The following is a 20067-nucleotide window of genomic DNA, read 5'->3' as shown; positions in this document are numbered from 1 at the left end:
CCCGTGTAAAGCCACAGTCCACGGTTTCCCGAGGGGGCTGTAAGTCTGACTGAGAAACTGGCCTCGCAGAGGGCTGCAAAAGGTGTAAAAATTAAGCTCAATGTTATGATACTCAGGCAGTTGAACTAGATGACTCTTGTAGCTCCCTTCCAACTGAAATAGTCTATTCTGATCTATAACTGATTCGGTTTATGTGGGTGTTTTATTTTTTAATTTCCTTTAAAGTCCCCGTCAACATCTGTGGATATTCCTACTCTCTTTCTCTGGGGAGCTGGGTGCTAGGGCTGACCATTGTACACCCCTTAGGACGTGGCAGATAATTTCTGTGTGCGCCAGTGGACCTGTGCGGCGGAGCCTTGGCACGCCCTTTCCAAACCTGTCTGTCCCTCCGCGCATCTGTCTGGTGTGCCTGTCTTTCCCAGCACACCGGTAGGGGTTCCAGTTAGCAGCAAATTTAGCTAGAAGGGTGTGAAAGGGACCGTCTGACCCGTGGGGGCCAGTGAAGATGAGACTCTACAGGCCTCAAGCTTGTAGAGCCGAGAGGAAGCCACGGGGGTGAGCGTGGTGCTGGGGCAGGATGGAGCAGGACAGACACTGTTGGCATCGCTTTGGCCAGAGAGGAGCTGGCAACCAAGCCCTTTGTGTTTCCTGAACTGGTTTTTTAGATGAAAAGAAAACGCCAAATTCCAGGACTGTGTTTGGCCCATCGATGTGAAGGTGCCTGGAAAAAAAATCCGGTTGTAAAAGAGGAAAGAAATGTCTGCTGTCTGCCTGGCGTTCGTGCACCACAGGGCGATTTTTCAGTTCATTTTTTCCTGCTGACCATGATGAATTACTTTTTTTACAGCAAGCAGCAAGATAATAACAGGAACAACTTTCGGTGTTCAGACAGTACGTTCTGGTAACTGGGCAGGAGTGTCCTATTCATTATGAAATAACTTTCAGATAATGTAGTTAAAATTGCATCCTGACCTAATAAAGGGAGGTTTCAGATATCAGTTATAAAACGCGAAATTTCAGGAGGAAATTGTTATGAGATCTTTCCTCAAGGGAAAGGGCAGAATAGTTTAAAATTCTTCCAAGATACAAATAGTATCAGAACTTTTGGTAATGCTCTTAACAGGTTTGGACACAGCACACTGCTCTCAGAACAACTCATGTTTCACAGCAGCTTTTGTAGGATGAATTTCAAGCTGGCCATGCAAGTGGTAAAGCAAGCAGAACCCAAGCAGCTCTCAGAACACAAGCTTTGCAGATCTTGTATTTGTCATCAAAATCTTCAGTTCGGTTCTGAATGTGGCTGGTGCTGCACTGCAGTCCAAGGGGCCCCCTGGAAGGTTGGGCGTTGGGAAACCTTCCGGGAGATGCAAGTCTCGGGCAGGTGGGAATTCCTTGGCGCTGGACTAGCAGCAGGTGAGCGAGATGGGGAGGGGGACTCGGGCACGCTGCTGGTGTCCGACAGAAAGCAGAAAAGCAGGCGTGGGTAGCAAGATGTTTTACGTGGGTAAAGCCCGTGATCACAGGAACCTGCCTTCCTCCGTGTCCTGGGGTCGGTAAGATTCCAACCTTAGCGGGGAGGAGAGGCCCGTGGTGGTTCCCAGGCTTTCCCAGTGGCACGGGGATGGGCGCCTGGTCTGTAATTTCTCTGCTAAGTGTAACGGTGGCCTTGGTAGCACTTGCTGGCTTGTTCCCACCACGCTGGAGATCCCTCAGCTCTGCCCTCGTGCGACACGGGTGTGGAAGGAAACCCTCCAAGTCGCCGGGTGCCGTGGGTGCCTGGGGCGAGCTCCACCACCAGTGCTCTCCCCACGCAAGCGGCGGTGGCAGAAGTGGAGAGCTGATCCCGAGGCACGATGAGCGCGTTGGTGCTCAAGCGTTGGTGGACGCAGGAAGCGGGGCGCTGCTGCGGTTGGGTGCGTTCACGTGGGATGAACAAGCCCTCCGGTGCGGTGGCTGGGCAGGGCTGGTAACGAGGTCTGCCAGGAGAGCTGGCCGGCCTTGGGATGGAGGTAAAGTCTGAGCGCTGGTCGCTGGTCCCCGGTGGAGCTCCACCAGGACGAGCTGAGCTCGCTGTGGCCCCAGCGCTGCGTGATCACTTCGTGCCGGTGGCGGGGGGGCCGTGCCTGCGCCCCCGTGGCACTCCCCGCCCCCGGTGCCCATCCCTCTGAACAGGAACCTGCAGTAAGGTGTGGGCTGGGAGCTGGGGGGCCGCTTACAAGGACAATCCAGTTTAATATCGCGGAGTTAAAATATTACTTGTTTATCGCCAACACACTAGCCTTGCATTCGTTTTTCTGGAATCCAAACAGTGAAATGATGAGAATTCTCCCATGACTAGGCCGTGCAGTGTGCTCTTAGGCTTGTTGCAAGTGATCAAAAAGGTGGCTTGGCTTTTGCAGCGTTGGCTTTCAATCAAACGTGGACACACATCCACTTTTCTAATGCTTCTCTTTCCTCTCAGTACTCCTGGCTAGCAGAAACCCTGTTATTTCGTGTGTGTGTGTGTGTGTGTGTGTAACTGAAGTTCAGAATTGTCATTGAATATGCAGGGTGTATTTTTATGCATCCTATCTAATTATCAAATTTCAGAATATCAAGATGCATGTAAATATCTTTTATTTGCATGCATATTGTGTATGCATAGATTATATACTTAGGAATATAAGGTATGTACATATAAAGCTGTATTATAAATACACACTGTTTAAATATATATGCGTGTGGATGCATTTGATATATATAGTAAGTAAATACGGAAGATCTTACAAAATGGCTGATGTTTATTCTTGTGTCCTTTGCAGGAAAGATTTCAAGTGAAGAATCCTCCGCACACGTACATCCAGAAGTTGAAGGGCTATCTGGACCCGGCTGTGACCAGGAAGGTGAGCAGCGTCCTGTTTCCTCTCGCCTGTCCCTCGTTCCTCGGCGAGGACGGTCCCGGGGTCCGGGTTCCTTCCTGCCTTTGTGCAAAAGGCCCCGTAAAAGTCTCTGAGAAGTGTCTGGGAGATGTAACAAACTGCAGAGAGAAGCAAAGAGAAATTGGAAAGAGGCTGCGGTTTTCGCAGCTCAGGAAGGAGAACAGATGTTGCAAAGAAAAGGACCAGCTGACACATGAAACAACTTGTTTTAATAAGTTCAGCTTCAATAAATAGTCTGACAAATTATCACTGAGCTCTGCTCGAGGTCTGACTTCCCATGTGGGCAGTGCCGGTGGGGGATCAAGCGTCTGTTAGGTGGCACTTTCCTCACCCGTGTGAAGGGGATGTTGAAGTTTCGAGTCCTTTTCTCTGGGCGTTTGCACGACAGAGGTTCAGTGCAGCTGGCACAGTTCACCTCTCGCCTGCAGCCTCGTCTGAGGTTTCAGGGTGGTGAAGTAAAGACGTAACCTGGGGTGTATTGATGTGCCAGAGCCTCATCCATCCTTCTGCATATTATTTGGTCCAAAACAGTTTGATAATCGCTCGGGAAAGACTCAGGCACTTCACTTGGCCTTTCGCGTGAACGCCGTGCGTCCCTGAATGTGGCTTCTGTGCCGAGGTGGATTTGGGGCTGGTTCTGATATTTCTGCACCGCTCTGATGGGCTTAGTAAAGGCCTCCAGGATTTTAGGCTAACAGTAAACCTTCATCCCATTTAGAGGACGGTCGCTGGACCTTTGGTATTTAACCGCTTTGGCGATCAGGTCGTGTCCCGTGTTGATAGCTATAATAGCCTTTAAAAAAAAAACACCAAACCCCAAAAAGGCAGCGAGGGCCTAGCAGATCCTGCCATTGACTGGCTCTGCCTTCTCCTCAACAATCGCTGCCTTGTGCTGCCGTACAATTCGCTGAGGTCGGTGCCCCGCGGTAAAATACGTATCCTGACACGGGGCTTGCAGGCCGGGGCCGGCTCCGGCGGCGGAGGTGCACCTCCGTCCCCCCGAAAGGCAGGGGGCGAACACTGGGTACCCTGTGCTTCCAGCGCGCCGTCGCTAGCTCCCGTCTTCCAGGCTGCAGTAATGTCTTCTGACAGTGCTTCTCTTGTTGGAGGCGCTCGCCAGGAGTAGGAAGCCATTTAGTAGGAAACCTTTAAATTTGCCTGTAGCTGATTATAGTTCTTTTTTTTAAAAAAAAAAAATGGTGAACAGGGGTCTTTGTGTTTTTTCTCCTGAAGGGTTTTTGAAATTCGTTTAGTGTTTGGCTTTGCTCTGTGGTTACTCCGTGGGCACACATTGGAGCCTTTCTTATCCTCATACTGCTATAAGAGTCCCATGACAAATGACAAAACCAAAGGAGCCTAAAAATAACTCCATTGAGTTCCTCTCTTTTGTTGCGTTTTTTCTGTATCACCAGCAGCCTTTCCTCCGCCTGGGCTGCGAGGCGGAAAGATTTACAAATGGGCTTCTGGACGGGCGCACGATATTGTGGGGAAAGCTGGTCTTACCAGGATTGTTGCTGTAACTGAGGTGGTGTCGGCGGTTCTGCTGATGATCCCCAGCGTGGCCAAGAGAAGGTGGCTCCAAACGTCGCTGCAAAATGTGCCTTTTGGCTTGTAATTGGGGTCATCGTGGCTCTTCCCGGGAAAACAAGTGCTTTTCGTCTGAGCTGGATTTTGAAACAGGAAAATGGAAGCGTTGAAATGACACGTTTTTAAAGAAATTGCACTTTGGTGGCTCCTGGAGCCCAGCAAAGCGCAGAGCCGGTTCATTGCGCTCTGCCGTGGTGGCAAAGAGCAGCCTGGCCTCGCTGGGGGATGATGGTCCCACGTGGGGTACGGGGGAATGTGCTGCCTGTTTCTGCTGTGCCCTCCCGCCCCAGTCTCCTGTCTGCCTCTTGCTACATCAATATTTTACCTTTACTTCTAGCGAGGTAATGTTTTATACTGCCTGCAGTTACACTGTGCAAATCCTCTCGGGAGAGTAAGCACCGTGTTTTTGTACTCTGAGCTAATTAACTGAGGTCCAGAGAAACTGTACATCTGATCCCAACTAGCTATTTCAAAGTAAAAATTAATAGTGCCTTGTGTCTGCTAGGACTTTACAGCGAGACGTCTAGTTCAGTCTGCCAGCGGCCCTCTGAGTTGGGATTTAGCCTCACCTCAAGTGAGCCAGCGGTGCTAACTAGTGTGCGGTAAAACCCTGGTGAAAAAGGCAGCTGATGCTTTGCACATAGGTCAGCAAGGCAAGGTAAATCCTGCCCTTTCATCGTCTTCGCCTCAGCAGATGAACTCATGAGAATTATTAACTGCCAGTAATCCCCTTGATTTTATTGTGGGTTTATTGTGGTGCGCTGAGGACAAACCCTTTTTCCCCCTAGTATTCAGAGCATAGTCCTGCTTGCAGCATCATTGCTGGTGTCCGAAGCGCTTATAAGCCCTTTCCAAACACGTCAGGTCTGTGTGTGTGATAACTGATGGCCGAGGTGGTTGTTAAGTACTGCACTTCCAAGGTGATCAGCGTCGTCCGTCCACCTCTGCTCTCGTTTACCTTGCTCACAAGTGAGAATTTACCAAAACAACTGCTGCAGAAGAATTTATCCAGCTGTTTTAATGCATTTCCGTGGGCCGGGAGCACCAAGCGGGAGAGCAGACGGGAGTCTTTCTCCGGCCGGGAGAGGAGGAGGCACGGCTGGCTGGCTCTGTCCGCACCCCGAGGGTAGCCCCGCCGCGCGCTGGTTTCGCAGAGGATGGAGAGTTGCTGCTTGACCCGACTCGAGAGGAGTCGCTGTGCGTTTGGAGGTCTGCTGCCGCCACCAGTGCCTGCTGTGAGCCCTGAAGTGGGGCTCTCACTGCGTCCAAGTGCGGTTTTGCCAGGCCGCCCTTTCTCCTCCCATGCAGAGGTGACACGAAACCTCTCCTCCTTTCCGCTTCTGCCGTTTTCTGGCCTTTTCTCAGCGTCGTAACTTTGCAGATACAGTTCGGCGTGCGCAAATTATTAAAGCATGCAGATGGCAGCACGTGTGTATTGCGTTACTGGCTCACACCCGCGGATTTGGTAATTAGCAGAAATCACGGCAGGTTTTCTGGTGTGGGTGTAGAGTCGCGAAAGCAAGATTAAAGCACCCGGCTGAGAATGAAGCCCAAATGCCGCAGTTCTCAAGGGGGAGAGTCTGATACTAAAACAAAGGTGGTATTGTAAAGAAATGTTTATTTGTCTACAGGCTTTTCATTTTCTTAATCCTGGAAACTCAGAAATGTGCGTGGAAACAGAAGTTGCTTTTCTGCGCGTGTTCTTTGTGGACTGACGGAGTTTTGTTGTTGCAGTCCTCAGGATTTAGAGGGGTTCTCGGTTCACCTTAATGCTTTATTTATTCGGTCGGCGCTGCTGCATGAGCTGTTGATATTTTCGATAGCATCACATGGGTCTGATTGTTGTTTTTGCCTGCTCACTTAATTACAGAAATTCAGAAGACGAGTCCAAGAGTCTACTCAAGTACTCCGAGAACTGGAAATTTCCTTAAGAACAAATCACATCGGGTAAGAATTTTTGATGCCCTCCAGTCTAAGATGGTTATTTTTTACATCTACTGATGGATGTCTTTGAGAAAACAGCTCTTTGTATGTCGAGCAGTGATACCACTTGATTGATCGTTAAAGCCTGAAGGGCTCAGTTAAGGGATAGCTGCCCATCTCAGGAGAATAATTCAGCTTTAATCCTTTCATGGTAGGTTTCATCCACATCTCTGTGAAGGCTGCGGAAAGATTGCAGTCAAATTCTGCAACCCTAAGTCAGTCAGAGCAGGCGTGAGCGTGATTGTGTCTAGAATAGTAATAGTATTGCAGCTATAAATACATATATAAAAAAACCCCATGCTGTTTTATAGCTTTAACATGATGCAGTTCATGAAGCCTGGCTGTGAGTAATGTTACCAGGATTTTACTTCGACAAAGCAGAAAATTCCTCTCAAACAGCAAAAGTAAAAGAATCAACCAGAGACTTGGTTTTTTGTCGGACGTGCCATTCCCATCCGTGTTTCCACTGGTCTCACCCCTCTCTGCTTTGGGTCTCGGGACCAGAAGCCGGTTCAGCACCGGTACATCAGCCAGGAAGGTTTCTTCAGCATTTTGTTTCACGATCACACACTGTGTCCAGCTCAATGACATCGATTTTACAGGATGCTGCTCTTAGTTTGAGGAAACGAGTGTGTTTTAAGCTGCGGGAGGAATAGCCGGTCTCTCTCTGTGGGAGCTGGCTCCCCAGCGTGGCAGTTCAAGAGTGGTCAGACATTGGCACAGGCTGCCCAGGGAGGTGGTGGAGTCCCCAGCCCTGGAGGTGTTCAAAAGACGTGTAGACGTGGTGCTCAGGGACATGATTTAGTGCTGGGCTTGGCAGTAGTGGTTGGACCTGATGATCTTCAAGGTCTTTTCCAACCAATAGGATTCCATAAATACCTACAAAAACTTCTCCCAAACCCTTACTCTGGCTCCTGCTGTGTTTTCCAACACAAAGTATTCCCCATCAGAGACTCAGGGCATCCGAAGTGTGACGCTCTGCCGATTTATGACAGGGCACGGGTGCGCAGAAGGAACCGTGATGGTGCACCAGATAGCTAAAAGAGGCTGACAAGACCAGTGTTTATTTACCTGGTTCGCTTAACTGAAAGATGTGTTTCAAAATATGTTTTGTAAAAGCGGCAGGTGGTTTATTTTGGCAGGTAAACAGCGAAAGAGTTAAAGCCTGAAGCCTAGAATAACTGGGAGGTAATGAATTCCTACTCTGCTGAGAGCAGGGCTTCCATAGCTGTGAGGCCCCGGAGGCAGAGCGAGCCCGGAGCCCCCATTCCCTCCCTGGCTCCCCCCTCATTCCAATAGCACCTAACCCGCTCCTGGGGGGGTTTCGGCTGCCCCGGCTGGGGTTCCGAGGGGAGCTGAGCTGGGGCTGTGCTGAGGCTCCTTGCTTGCCTGGGTTTGCCCCTAGACGGATGGATTTTCCAAACTTTACTTGGCATTGGTGAGTTTTGGAAAGCTTTGGAAGATAATAGACTTTCCTGAATTGCAGATGATTTTGCGTAACTCTCGGGGGCCAAAATTCACAGGAACAGAGAAGGCAAAATTACCGTTAACCGTCCGTCCAGGAGGTCAGGCTGCTCTTTTGGCGGCGTGCTGACTCTATGCTTTTAAAGACTGCTAGAGATCAGGACGTGCTAAAGAATAAAGCAGGTCCCTGGGACTCCTGGGTTAGAAGGTGGCTGTAACCACTGCTCAGCTCTTTGCGCCGTGGTGCGTACCGGCGAGGGGGTGAGCCTGGGTTTGGAGCAAAGCCGGGCAGCGGCCGAGCTCCCCCGCGCAGCCGTGGCCCTCCTGCAGCCGTGCTGCTGCGGTGGGAAGGGCGCTTGCCGACACCGGAGCTCAGGCCTTGGAAAAGCAAACGTTTCTGAGCAATGCAGAGTGTGCATAGGGGGTTTTGTGCCTTTTTTTTTTTTTCGTGATGGAATGTTTTTCCCATCATAGTGCTGCAAAAAGCTCGTTTCAGTACGTTTGTGCAGTCCTCTAAAGGAGTGTTTTAAAGTCCTCTAAATAGTAAAGGGTATTTTAAAATAAGTCCTTTTTTTCCTGAGTGGGAAAGCAAAGTTTTGCTCAACGGTGCTGCCTTCCCTGCAATGGATCTGTCTCTAGTTCATCTGACAAGAATTCCAGTAACTGCGCAAAAGCCCATGAAACGCTCTGATGTCTGATGATTTTTCTAACAGATGGGTCAGGGAGTTCCTGAACGAAGAAAACAAAGGCCTGGATGTTCTGGTGGAGTACTTGTCGTTTGCACAGTATGCAGTCACGTAAGTAAGCCGTGCCTGGGACTCTCAGGGCTTGCAAGGCAAAGCGAGAATCCTGCCACCTCTGCAGAGCCAGAGAGGGAAGTGCCAGGGCGGGTGCTCAGCTGTCTCTGTGGCAGAGCTTTTCTGCTGGTACCATCCACGTACCTTAGAGCAGAGGAAATGGTAACGTTAGTCCTGTTTTCTGTGGAGAAAAAAAGGCCAAAGTTTAAGCCTTAAGGGAGTATTTATCCCTAAGGCTGTGCTGACGTGGTTTTTAGCTTTGCCCTCTGACCATCTCAGGGGTGCAGTGCCAAAAACCACTCCAGGGGTGCGTGGTGGCGTGCAGGCCTCCTTCGAAATAGGTTTGCAGTTCGTGCCCGACCCCAGGGCGGTGCGGTGCTGCCTGCCGCGTCCAGCGAGGCGTCCCCGCGCGAGCCGCGTCTCCCAGGGCTCCTGGCAAGCGACGCTGCCGGCCTGCCGGGCGGTAGGCGCGCTGCAGGACAGCGGTAGGGGTTTCAAGGTGGTCTTGCAAATTGGGAAGACGGTAAACCAGGTGTCTGGTTCGTTGGGAGTCAGCTTTAGTCATTTAGGTAATAAATCATTAAATGTACTCTTTAAATTGGGGGAAAAAGTTGCCTTTCATTAGTAGTTATATCGCCTGATTTCAAAGAGGTGTTCAGCCAAGGATCTGTTTCTGTATATCTGCAGGCTTTCGTTCAGGATACTGTAGCAGCAGATTTTTGTATAAAAGTGTATGAAAAGAAGCGGGAGGTTAAAGATACAGGAGTTAGGAACTCAATCTAGGTAGGGCTGATATTTTATTTTTTGAAAAGGTGCCATCAGATGGATATGTATCAGCGCACAGAAAAGAGATTTTTGGTGGGATGGCAATAAAATTAATGGAGGAAAATTACATGTTTCAGAATGTTACTAACACTGGAAAAAACTGTGCACAGCAAAAAGAAGTGTTTATATAAGGACTTTCTTCCTAAAATTATACAAATGTGCGCAAGTTAGCTTGCTGGGTTTTTCCTCTCTCTCGCGTGGTAAACATGAGTAATAACCTCAGAAGCTGTAAGGGGAACAGGCGATTTTTGCTTGAAATAGCAGTACAGTGGGCAACGAGTCAGGAATCAAAATCTGTAATGATGATGGTAATATATTACATACGCTGGGAGACTCGCGAGGGCCACCAAGGCGGTGTAAATGCTCGGACACGTATTGATGGAGGGAACTGCATGAGCCCTTGCACAGCACCTTGATTTATTGAAATAAAATGGAGACGGCTTTAAGCATTCCCCCTCTTTCCTTCGAGGCAGGGCTGTTCATCAGCAAAGCAGCCAATGCTGTGTTTATTTTACGTTGAAGCAGAACATCACACGTAGCCGTTTGATCCTGCTGATCCCGCGATGTGCATCTTCTCCGTCCAGCCCAGCGTTGGCGTTTCTGTTTCCTTTCAGGTTTGACTTTGAAAGTTTGGAGAACAATGTGGAAAACTCGATGGACAAGTCCAAACCCTGGAGCCGATCTATTGAGGACCTGCACAGGGGCAGTAATTTACCCTCGCCCGTTGGCAACAGCATTTCCCGCTCGGGCAGACACTCGACTTTACGGTAAGGTGTTTCATCCGGCAGTGGGTGACCTGCAAACAGCGAGTGCCCGAGTGAGGAGAGTCAGGACGGAGTTCCAATCGGAGTGTTTTTCATCTTCTCACAGGATAGGCTTGACACACGTAGGAAACGTGTCGTTGTACTGATGGTTTTGGGGTGGAAAGAAGTGCTAAGCTAGTAGCGTGGGGCGGCCTTGCACAGCAGTTGAGGAAGAGACAAGAATAGCTCTGCCTCCCTTTCCAGTGGCAGCGTGATCTAAGGGTGCACGATGCGTTTCCGTCAGGTACAGTGGGGCTTGCACAGAGGAAGCAATTCCTCTTCTCCAAAATGCATCTCAGGATTTCCACGCACTCAGCCAGTCTGGGGCTCCCAGCTGGTGTCTCGTCCAAAAAGGTCTCTTCTAGCAGCCCATTCCTTCCACGCTGCTGTGAACAAGGCCACTTCCACCCGTCGAGCCTGCTGTTCGTTCGAACACCACCCCCCCAGGCTTCGCTATGACGTCTCTCTTGCCAAATACTGGGGGTTTTTAGTTGCTGGAAAAGGCAGGATCCCTTCCCAGGACCGAATGGCAGTCAACTCTGTTACATTGCTTTGATGCTTCGCTGTTATAAAACACACTAAACACCACCTTTAGAGTAGCAGTACTGTGACCTAGGGGCGCAGCTCAGAGTGCTGAGTGCTTTTGGGCTTTTTTCTGGCTTTTATGGAGTTTTGTTACATCGCAGCATGAGCGTAGAAGAGTCCGAAAAAGCTGGAGCCAGTGAGGACTCGCAGCTTTTTCCTGCGTCTTCCATTCGAGGTTCAGTTTTGGTTTGTCAGTCAGTGGTAGTGTTGGCTCCTTAGCTGATGTCAAGTGGAGTGCCTTCCACCCACAGCCTGAGTGGTAGCGGATGTGACACCTGGAAGATGTGCTTCACAGGCAGCGGAGAGGAGGAGACAGCCGCACAGTTCTGGTGCAGAAACGGGCTGTGGAGTACGGCCAAATCCCTTGACCAGTTAATTATTATTTTTTTTCTGTTTAAATGTTGCAAAGGTGTTCTTAGCGGGTTTGGTTTTCTTCGGTCTTTGACTGCTGTGACAGAGAAGCGCTGGAGTCTTGCGCTTGCAGGAGGATGTCCGATTCTGCTCTCTGTCTTTGGGAGGCATGCTTGTGATTAGTTACCCTAGCAGTGCGTAAGTCAGGTATACATTACGTGTCTCTCACATTTTTTCTCTTCATTTCCTTCCATCCTGTTTCCCTTTTCACATCCCCCTTCTTCCTTACCTTTCTTATTTTCCATTTCAATGTCTCCTTCCTTGCATCCTTCATTCCCCTCCCTCTTTCAAACGCTCCTCTCCATTTCTCTCTCTCGCACCCTTCCCTCCTCCGCTCTCACCCGCCTTTCACACACCATCAGATTGGTTTCTCTGCCTGAGCAACTTCAGTTCAAACGCTGCCAGAGCTGCTTTTCAGCCAACTGCCTCTGGAGCGGCTTCCCTTTGCGCTCTGCCGATGAGGCTTCGAGCCGGAAAATCCCGTAAGTCCCAGGCGCAAGGCTGCCCGCGGCACGGGCCGTGCGGGGCATGGAGCCGCCCGGCGAGCGCCGCTCCCCATGCCGTATAATCTGGTAATCGTACGTCTCGGAAAGCGGCCGCCTGAGCATCAGGGGGAGTTTTCAGTCTCCGAAACGTGTGGTTATCACATTATAACTTCAAAGTGTAGTTTGCTTCCGTAGAGGGGGATTTTCTAAAAGAAAATAAAATGTCTTTTACTTTGAAGCAAGATACTGGTTTTCTTTATCGTATTGCAAATAGTGTTATTAGTTTCATACCCAAGACACAGAGCCCTTAGTCCGTGTTATTTCACTTTTTTTATTACAAATAGAGACTTCGCTCGTATCCGAAACTGACACAGAAATGCAACCCTGTGCAGTGGTTTTCAGCCCAGTGCCCGCTCCTGCCTGCAGAGCCCTCTTTGTACTGGGGCAGCTGGGGCAGAAACTGCAACACTGATGTGGAATTAGTGTCTCGGGTTTGTGTTTCATTAAAAAAAAATAAAATCTGGGGTTTAAAATATGTATTTTTTTGATAGCTGGGCACTATGTGCATGAAATAAGTAGAAGCTAAAGGTAGGTGGGAAGTTTTTCCAAGGGTTTTTTTTTTTGTATAATTAGTGGATGTTGGTTAACTGAAACAGAATCTTTTCCTGAGAACAAGCTGAGTGCTCATCACATGAGGAGGGTGTGCAGGGTGGTGTTTCTGGTCAAAACCAGGAGGTTCCTGCCCCGTCGCTGGGTAGACAATATGTCTGGGACATGCGGAGCCCCAAGCTGTAGGTTCTTCTGTGGGGAAGCTCCTCTTGTGTCTTTGCTATGAAAACCGTTGAAATGGAGAGAAAGAAGGAAGCGGTCCTCCCTCTTGGGTGAAAAAGGAGAAGGCTGACAGTCTTAGCAGGGTAATTGAAAATTCGGGAGCTGGACTCGTCCCTGCAATGCCGTAGCAGTATGAAAAATGAGAACAGATTTGGCCTGGGTCCTTCTTTTATTAAAACAGCAAGAAGATTTGGGGAGACAGCGTTCCGTGCCAGCTTTAACACCCTTTTTTTCTCATTTGTGGTGCCTGCCTGGCAGCGTCGTGGCACATGTCCTCAGGGTTCGATGGCAGTAAACCTGCCGTAGCCCTCCGAACCCCGTACGGTCCCAGCCGGCCTGCGCTGTGCACCTTTGATGGCAGCAAAAGGAAGAGCTGCCCACAGCGACGCTAGGACGTCCTGGCGGGATTGTACCCCTCTGAACCGACGCGGCTCCGTCGTAGCGAGCGGTTCCCCTGGAAGCAGGCAGGGCGAGCCGGCTGCGGGGCGCGCTCCCCCGGCAGGGAGGCTCTCCGTCCGTCCGTCCCTCTGCGTGGCCGAGGCTCTCCCTTTCCAGTTGTGACTTTCACTGGCTTTTAGTAGTGCTAAACCCTGCCAATTCCCTGCTCGCTGGGTTTCCTTGGCAACTGAGGTTTCCTTCTTTTAAGAGGAGGCACGGGGATTTGGGAAGCAAACACCAAAATGAGGGCAGAAGGATAAAAACGGGGATGAACCTTTGGGGATTTTATTGCTGCTTTTTTTGGGGAGAAGGAGCATTACTTTCACATGAGAGTCCTGCTCTCCTGTCAGATAAATATTAATGCAGACTCTGTAATGTCCCAGCCCATTAGAAATTCTCTTTCTTCTGGGTCAAATACTTCGGTTTTTATGTGGATTGAACTGAGAAACTTCACTTCTTTCTCCAAAATCTGTGGAGCCCGTAATGAGAGAGCGATCCAGGCAAACGTATCTAAATCCAGAAGTGGGCTTTGAGTGCATTCAGCAACTGGACTCAAATTTGACGCTGCTTTGTAGGCTACAATGATTTGATTTGGACTTTGCCATTAACACTTTCACTGCTCAGGGACCAGGGGACTTTGCTGTGATGAATTTTGTTAGATATTTGCTAATTTAGCAAAGCGTATTTTTGAGCAGCCAGTTGTTTGTGGGTAACTGTGCTGGTCAGACGGGGGGAGAACAGCTTTTTTTGAGCACCAAAATACCTCCTCAGCTTTATGGGTTAATAATTTTCTCAGATTCTGTTAGATGAAGACAAAACCAGCGGGCTCAAAGTAATTTATTTTCTTTACATTTGGGGCCCAAACCAGCTTTGTCACCTCTGTTTGGGGTGGCAGAAAGGAGACCTTGTCAGGCAGCACGGCTGCCTGCTCTGGCTTCCCTTGCACGAGCAGAGGAGCTGATTGCCCCTTACTGGTTTTAATGGTTATGGGGGCCACTACTGAGCACAGGCTTGTGGTCTTTCCCCCTCTGGGCCTCGTCCCCTGCAGAAGGGTGCAAGTTCAGGGTCCCCACCTCCAGCAGACCCAGCTTGCTGTCAGAGACCAGAGAAATCCAGAGTTGGTAGGAAGTGTCAAGACCTTCCTCTCCCAAAGTTCCTTTCTGCTGTCAGGAGGGCATTCGTAATACAAACACCACCACCTCCAAACCACCACCACCAAAACTGCAGAAATGCAATCCAAAAACCACCAAAACCCAGTGAAAACCAGCAGTCCCAGCCCATGCAGAGCTGGGTGAGCTGCCAGGGGGGCCGGTGAGGTCCACCCTGGGCTGTCCACTGCTCTCTTTGCTCCTGCTCTGAGGGAGCCAGCGTAGGCAAATGAGGGCATGATACTCTTTAGCAGATAGTAAGATAAAAATGATCGGAGAAACCAGCTGTATTCGTTATGAACATGGTGTGTTAGGAGTCTGCACCGCTGCACTGGGCACACGTCCTCGTTTTAAGCAGGAAAGTCGTCTCACTGCAGTTGGTGGAGGTGGCAGGAGTTTGTATGGAGATTTGTGCTCACTTTCCGTGGTGGAAAGGGCTTTTCTTTACTTTTGGGTATCCCAGTTTGTTGTGTAGGTGTTTTTATTATCCATCTGTGGGTCTTCAGTGTCGGCACGAGCGGTTTTGCACCAGAAGACGCCCTTGCGTGTTGCGTTTTGTAGGTCTCAGTTGTACAAAGTGCTGGATGAGTCCGGGACACGCTGGGCATTTTCAGCGGTTGTGCCTGATCACGTTGACAAAGTACCGTGGACGTGGAGCCAGGGGTGGTTTGGCAAAATGAGTTTCTTCAGGCTGGCTGGGCTGGCTGGTCCTTTTCACCTTTCTGTAGGAGGCTGGCGGGTGAAAGCACGGCTTGGTCTCCAGAGACGTCATGGCAGTGCCTTTACAAGCACCGAATTAACTAAATTGTTAACAAATTGAATGAAAACGATCAATGGGTTATTCTCGAACAGGACACTGTTGGATCTGGGCGAGAAAAAGAACCTTAAACCGTACTGTGCACTTCAGCACAGGTTCGGGTTGGCTTTTAGCGGTGGTTGGTTTTCCAAGACGGGTCCCACGTGCTTCCCCCCAGCAGCAAAGGCACGAAGCTGCGGAGTAGCTCCCTCCCCACGTGTGACACCCCGTGCCCACCGCTGGCGGCCGGCAGGAGGAGAGCATTACGCGCTGCAGGAGCTCGCACGTGGTCAGGTTTTCTGTTTCTGCTTTTTTCAGAAGTAAGGTTTTGTAGTTCTTCTTTAAAGGAGGGGCAGAGGAAATAAAAGAGGAACCATCTGAATTTAATTACCAGGATAAATATACTCTTGGTGACATAATCTTTGACCTGCAGCAGACAGGAAATCAAACCCAACGATTCATCCAGATGCTCGGATCAGCCTCGTGTTTAGTAACAAGAAGTGAAATAAAAGCAAAAGAAGATCATCCACCCTGGCTTGGCTCATGTCGCCTAAAGGGAGGTGTTAGAGCTACTGCCAGTCTGCCCTGCCTTTAGGAAGGAAACAAATAACGTCGGGGGTCGTTGGAATTGCCACTAATAGAGAGAAAACGTCTTGAGCCTTAGTTCTAGTGTGCAGAGGCGTCGTAAAAGAGTTTCTGTACAAGAACTCCTCATTAATTCTTGGCATTCGTGTCTGTGTGAAGAAATTTGCATCTGTTGAAGGGAAGCGGTCTAAATCTAGGGCAGAATCCCATCTGTGCTAGAGATATTTTCTCTGCACTGCAGCTTCCGATTGCATATTCTGCGCCCGTTTCTCCGCCTGATCGTAAACCACCGCGGGTGGAAGCTCTGCGAGCCCGAGGGTGTGGGCTCTGAATGTCACCCGCGACGTCCCTGAGTCACAGCCCCACCGAGGAGGGATGCGCGGGGTGGCGGGGAGAGCGGAGGGAGCTCGGAGCACGGTGTGCAGCCTGGGGCTGGAGCTGCGAGGGTCACCTTGGGTTTTGGGAAGAGAACACGACAGCTACTTCTGACTTTGCCTGTTTGGCTGGTCGTGAGAGTCCTTCAAGTGAACATCTCCAGGCTTCAAAACAGCAGTTTCCTTGGCCGCGGGCGGGTGGTGCTGTACAGGATGTCTGCGGCCCTTTGGGTTGGGTTTCGGTGGGTCTTCTCCACTTCTTGGGAAGAGGTGAATATTGTCTTCGCCTCAGACCTTCCCTTTGGTGCCTGCGGGGCTCTGCAGCACGGCGTTTTGATTAGGTGCCCGGAAAGCCATGGGGGCGGTAAGGGGTGTAGAGGGGAGCATCTCTCAGCCCAGGAAGACTCCATCCGGGTGGTTGGATCCCAAGCTGAGTTCCCAGGAGATCAGGCCCAGCGTGCTCCAGGGTCCTGCTGCGTTGCAGAGCGTCCTTGCTCCCCGATTCTTTTTCTCCTCGCTCCCCAAGCAGCTCAAAATGCCAAATTCTGGTCATCTTTTACTGGTTCGAGGAGACTTGCTCCCATGTGTTACAGCTGACAAGACTCTGTCAGATGTTTAAAGGCATGCTGAAATTTAATCCAGCAGGCACTGAGGAAGACTTTTTTTTCTTCTGTCAGTGGCGTGATAAAGATCTAATTACTTTGCTTATTTTAAATTTAAAGGGAAATAATGTATGCAGCCTTTAGTAGTTGAAAACTGAGATAAATCGTTGTAGGAACAATCTCTGCATGACTAGAAATTATTTTTACATCTTTTTATTGCAGTGTTTTTCATATTTAGTGAAATGAACGTATGGAAATACGCTAGTGCGGTGTGGTTCCACGTTCTCCAGCCGACACTGGCAGCACTTCCACACTTCCCAGTCCAGACTTAACGTAGGGCTCCCAGTTAAAGGTCGCGCTGCTCCTCTTTTGTCTCGGGGCGGGAGGTTTGGGAGACAAATGAGTCCCGGAGCGCAGGGTCTGCGTGTGGGCAGTCACCCCGTCCGTGGGGATGCCGGCAGGACAAGCCCCGGCTCAGCTCCGTGGCCAGGCTCGTTCCCACCAGGAGCAGCAGCCATCGTGTCCTGGAGCCCAGCGCCCCATCCAAAATGCTGGGGGGGGGGGGGGGGCTCGGGGCCAGCCCCCCAGCGCGGGGAGCAGCCTCATCCTTGTCCTAGTCCTCCGAGGCACAGCCTGCGCTCCTCCTCGGGGTCCGCTCCCCGAAACCTGGCTCCCGTGCTTTAACCGCTTGCTGTTCCCCGGCAAAACTAGGTCATGTTTCCCGCAAACCTGGAAGCCGCCTGGAGTGCCCTGAGCTGATTTGTGCATTCGTATACGTGGAGGGGGGAAGAGAAAAAAAGGCAGTTTGACTGAATTCTGCTTTGAATTTTGGGGTTTCTTTCATCTCGGCGCTCCTGGAAAATGAAAGCAAAGGGAAGTAATTGCCGAAGCCCGAGAGTCGCCAGCTCTCCGTGGGCAGGGTGGTTTGGCACCCCGCTCCAGAGCTCGCCACGCGTTCTGCTCTGGTCCCACGCCGGAGCTGGGGAGCGGGGAAGGCTCCCACGGCCTGTGGACGCGGCGAGGGGGCTGCTGAGCTGCGGTCACCGCCCGGCCCGCGGTACGCCCAGACCCTCGTGGGAGTGAGGTTCCTCGTTCGTTTTGGACATTTAAAGTGAGAAAATCCGCAAGTATGTTCTTTGTGTCGGAGTGAGCTGATGAGTCAGAATAAAACAAGTCTGTTATTACTTGTTCATGCATTTATTATTAATCTTTACTATTATTACTAACATTAATCACTGTTAATAAACAGGGCAACCCCTCAAATGCACTCGAAATATGCAGAGGAGAGAAAGAGTGAAGCGTGGTAACCCCAAAGCCGTATCTGATACCCTCTCTGCCGTTGCCCAGGAGCAGACACTTAGTGCAGGAGATGCTTAGAGCACGTGCTGAGTACAAACGAGGCGGATACCCAGTGATGCTTCTCCTGGTACGTGCTCTTGCTGCCAGCAGTCTGTAGATGTAAGCATCCTGATCTAAGGGTTGCATCTTGTGTTTAATAGTTCTTGATGGATTTTTTTTTTTTTCCTTCTGTGAATTGGTGTGAGTGCTTTTGGAGCCCGTGCCAGGCTCTGGGCTCCGCAGCGGTCACGCTGAAGAGCTCCTGCTCACCGAAGCGCTGTGTGGAGGAGTGCCTGGAAAGTGACCAGGTTTGCTTTGATCCCGTCACCTCATAATTATACGTGATGCCACGTAATTCCCGTGTTAGGAGAAATACTGACAGATCATTCCTCGTTGACTCCCTCCGTGCCACTCATACTTTCTTGGAGCATTGGGGTAGTTCTCGGGTGGAAAAGCCTGGGTCTGCGTGTCTGCTGGAAGCTGTCCCGTTCTCCACCTCACCTTCTCACCCTGCCTCAGCGTGTGTTTGCAGTTGTGCTTTGAGTCATTGCTGGGTACCAGCACCGATGCGTTTAACTCCTGGTTAGGGACTGTGGTGAGAGCTAAGGATGCTGTAACCCAGAAGCTTTCCCCACTGCAGTTGTTCTCCTGAATCAAAGCGAAGAAAAGCCTTCCCTTGTGTGTTCTTCAGGCTGTGAAGGTGGCGTTGGCAAGCGTGAGGCCAGCTGCAGTTGTCTGAAGAAGTCTTGTTTTCACTGGAGGTTGTATTTACTCCACCAGTCAGGCTTCACCTATGAATTTCTCTTTCCTCCCCCGGTGGAGTTGCTCTTTGCTGACATAATAAATGTCAGAATTTGCACATCACTGCGTGTGCATCATGTTATTTTTCCTTCCGTCTTCCTATCAGCAGATTTTTATACTTTCTTCCTCCGTTTTCAGGCCTGAGTGCGGTAGTTGGAAATGCACAAGGGTTATTGTGCCTGCCTAGAGGTTTCGTTAGCCTGAGCTGGCGAGCTGGTGCCCTTCTGGTCTCTGGGGGGGTGTAAATCAGGAGCAAATCTCTGGATGCCACAGCCCTGTGACTAATTGAGAACCTGCCCGGACCTTCTCGCCCGGCTGTTTTGACACTGTCGTTGGGGGAGTGGGGTAAATAATGCAGTTTTCCAGCCCCAAACACCTCCCTTCGCTGTCAGCACTGCCCGCGGCGCTGCCGGCTGGGGCTGCTCGGCGCAGCCTGCACGGCTTGCGGAGAGCCTCGGCGGCCCTGGCACAGCCCGGGTGGCCCCGCAGACCCCCCGCGGTTCGGATGGGGCTTGTTCCACGTGGTGTGCTGGTCCCGAGGCTCGCTGGCACCGCCACGGACGCCGTCGGCCGATTGCAGCCGTTGGTGCATCACTGCCGAAGGAGTCTCTTGACCGTGATCGTAGTCTTGGTGCTTATTCGGTTTCACACGTGTAAGAACAGACATGTATTTCGTGTGGCAGCCCGTCTCCTTGTCTCCCATGTCCCGTGCCCAGCTCGTGAAGCATGTTTTTTCCTAAAGAAAATAAGCAGTATCTCAGGAAGAGCCGAGATGTAGTTTTCATTTACTATGCCGTAGAAACGACAGATTTAAAGATTTCCCTTCGTGTTTATTCCGTGTACTTATTTAATTGAATTCAAGGTTGATTTGCCAGTTAGGGGTTACGATTAAAATAGTTAATGCCTCTGTTCTGAGGAAGGTTCCTAAGGGCTGTGTTTTCCTCAAATAACTTGGAGGGCTTTCAGAAAGCTCAGCTGCAGAACGGGAGAGAGGCACCATTCTTAGCTGAAATGCAGTGGGAATTAATACATTTGCTGATGCCTACGGATGTTCCGTTCCATTAAAAGTCTGTGCCGTTGCTTGTGCAGAGTAAAGCGTGTGGAAAAAAACCCGGACTACCTCTGCTTGCGGGTGGATCGTTCTTTCCCCGTTGCACGCCACGAGAGATGGAGGTACCTGGCTTTGGATGGGTCGCGCTGTGGCTGGAGGCATCGGCTGCGCAGGGTGGAAGGGCTGAGCCCGGCAGGTCGTGGTCTGTGCTAGCCCTGGGCTGGGCAGCGGTGGCCAGCAGGCAG

The 20067-nt window shown here is 50.6% G+C and overlaps 1 protein-coding gene across 4 annotated transcripts in view; it reads left to right on the top strand.

Moving 5' to 3' along the window:
* The window catches only part of FMNL2 (formin like 2), a 145223-nt gene that overhangs the window by 84564 nt on the left and 40592 nt on the right, over positions 1 to 20067 (top strand). For all 4 annotated transcript variants that reach the window (XM_086464989.1, XM_086464986.1, XM_086464988.1 and 1 more), the window contains exons 3-6: positions 2802 to 2882; positions 6376 to 6452; positions 8666 to 8749; positions 10189 to 10341. In XM_086464989.1, coding sequence (XP_086321115.1) covers positions 2802 to 2882; positions 6376 to 6452; positions 8666 to 8749; positions 10189 to 10341 — 395 coding nt within the window. The remainder of the gene's footprint in view (positions 1 to 2801; positions 2883 to 6375; positions 6453 to 8665; positions 8750 to 10188; positions 10342 to 20067) is intronic.

The sequence above is a fragment of the Leptosomus discolor genome, chromosome 5, assembly GCF_034619465.1.
Source record: "Leptosomus discolor isolate bLepDis1 chromosome 5, bLepDis1.hap2, whole genome shotgun sequence".
In the NCBI taxonomy this organism is placed as follows: Eukaryota; Metazoa; Chordata; class Aves; order Leptosomiformes; family Leptosomidae; genus Leptosomus; species Leptosomus discolor.
The sequence above is the reverse complement of the archived record's forward strand: the minus strand, read 5'-3'. Positions and strand labels throughout refer to the sequence as shown.